Source organism: Quercus suber, unplaced genomic scaffold (assembly GCF_002906115.3).
Source record: "Quercus suber isolate HL8 unplaced genomic scaffold, Cork oak 2.0 scaffold_1044, whole genome shotgun sequence".
NCBI classification, from domain to species: Eukaryota; Viridiplantae; Streptophyta; class Magnoliopsida; order Fagales; family Fagaceae; genus Quercus; species Quercus suber.
Window position 1 is genome coordinate 122,414 of NW_027070454.1, and position 2,448 is coordinate 124,861.

General features: G+C 40.1%; 1 protein-coding gene across 1 annotated transcript; it reads right to left on the reverse strand.

The window, feature by feature from the left end:
• LOC136065601 (probable receptor-like protein kinase At2g23200) lies at positions 1-2,448 on the reverse strand (the record flags this gene model as incomplete). The annotated part of the gene is given in 1 exon segment (XM_065769073.1): positions 1-2,448. A coding segment is annotated over 1 exon segment (2,148 nt), but the record flags the coding sequence as incomplete, so codon positions are not given.

Below are 2,448 nucleotides of genomic sequence, written 5' to 3' on the forward strand. Positions count from 1 at the left end.
TAGAATTTAAAACTATAGTATGTGTATATTGAGAAAAACTCAAAGAGAACAATACATTAGAAAGAGAAAATAGATGTGTTTTACTCAGAACATCTTGGAATTAAGACTTTAAATTAAAAAAGAACGATGGTAATAGAGACTAGAGCATCAACCATCAGACAATCTGTTCACTTCATCGATGAAGCCATAGGTGGTGTCCAACACAAAAGCATTTTTGCAGCCATGGACTAGTATTTTACAACTTTTTAGTGAAGTCACATAAACGTAATGACACTAACGTACCTCTAACCATATGGAAGACTATCTGGCACCATCATTCCCCAGTGGGGAGTTGACTTCACTAGCCGTTGAATCAGAATCGTCATCCCCTCCAGTTGGTTCACGATCATCTTCTTCGATCGGGATTCTATCAGAAGGCAGATGCAAAAACAGAGGCAACTGCAATTCCAATGAACTATTTGTTGTGCTGTATTCATTTGGGTCTGTATGCATTGCAGTTTCTTGAAGCATCAGTGCATATTGCAAGTCATATAGCACTTCCTGCATTTTAGGCCTTTCAACACTATTTGCCTTCAAACACTTCTCAGCTGTTTCACCAAACTTTCGCAATGAACTAGGCTTGATTTTACCAACTAGAAACGGATCAACAATTTTCTCAAGTTGGCCTTTCCTTTGCCATAGCATCCCCCATTCAGCTAGGTTCATCTCATCCATTGGAAGCAAGTTGTTAATAGCCGGTCTAGCACAAAGAATTTCAAGAAGTACAACTCCAAAAGAGTACACATCAGATTTTTCTGTCAACTGTAGGGTGGTAAGGTATTCAGGATCAAGATAACCAAAGCTACCCTTTACACCCATGGTGAAATTTTCTGGATCAGGAAGCCCTGACTTTGAAAGGCCAAAGTCAGCAACTTTAGCCACATACTTTTCATCAAGCAGAATGTTTGTGGACTTCACATCACGGTGAATGATTCCTCCAGCTGGACCAGTGTGTAGGTAACGCAGACCTGTGGCTGCACCAATGCAAATTTCAAGTCTTTGCTTCCAAGATAATTCAGACGCGGTCTTAGAATTGTCATTTGAATGATAGAGGTGTTCTCTTAGAGTCCCCTTTTCCATAAATTCATAAACCAGTATCATCTCAGACCTTTCATCGCAATACCCAATCAAAGAAACAAGATGTTGATGCCGGATTTGGGATAACACTATGATCTCCGTTTGGAATTCCTCAAGACCCTGCCCATGCCTTGCCTCACTTCGTTTCACTGCTACTTTTATACCGTTCCGAAGAACTCCTTTGTAGACTTTCCCAAATCCACCCTCACCAATCAAAAGTTTTGCATTGAAGTTCTTAGTCGCATACAATATTTCACCTAGAGATATCCTCCAACTGAGGTTCAAATTCGAAGGTAAGGATGAATTAGCACTTCCTTCAGACAACCTGTTAAAACTTATCCCACCAAAAAGTAGCCCTGTCAAACTTTGATCAGGCACAGCTTTCCTGTACTTCAAACGCAGCACCAAAACTATAATCAAAATTACAAATGCCCCACTACTTACAGAAACAATGATCTTTATAACAGGGAAGTGTTTCTTCTCTGTGACTGGTCCACATTCATCCACAATGGAACCTGATTTGTTCATGAACTCCATAATCTCCAGCCCATTCAAAAACGCATTAAGAATGCGGGAGTCATTCTCTGAAGGACATATACTAAAATTGGTAAATCCAGAATCATCTGAATCAACCACATAATCGATGAAAAAGGGAACAGCAAAGTCTCCAGTTCTATTATACGGATCAATCAACTGATCAAAGTTGCTATATATATAGAGATTGAACAATATGTCATTGAGTGTTTTGGTAACTATGTCACAGAAATGGACCCGAACAAAGTGTTTAGTATTCTTACTGACAGGAAAACTCCAAGTTAAATTTAAGAGACTGGCGTTGCCGTTAGCACCTGTCTTCAATTGTTTGGCTGTCTGGTAGACACGATCTGGGGCAGTATATTTTGTGGCCAGTTCAGAATCGTAATTAAGCGTTTGACTATAAGGCGTGCTGTTCTTCGCAGAATCGCTGTGGAGTATTAAGTAACTATCATCTGCTACCCATTTCCTCCACAATTCATCGTAATCAATTTGGGAACCTCCAAAGTTGATCCTATGGATTGTGTGCAGAGCCTGAGAGAGCAAACCAGTGTAGTTACTAACATTTCGAGCAGAACTAACGTGAGGGGCATAATCAATGATGCGGGTCTCGTTGGCAAGAAAGACTTCTATGGCGTTTACGAAAGCCAAAGATGAGTCTTGAGAAGGTATGAATTGGATTCTAAACTTTCCCTGTGGAATGGTGAGCAAGTACTCCTTAATCACTGGAAAACTACTACTGTTTCGGATGCTGAAATTGGTTAAAAGTGAAAACCCAGAAGCCGAAACATTGAACAA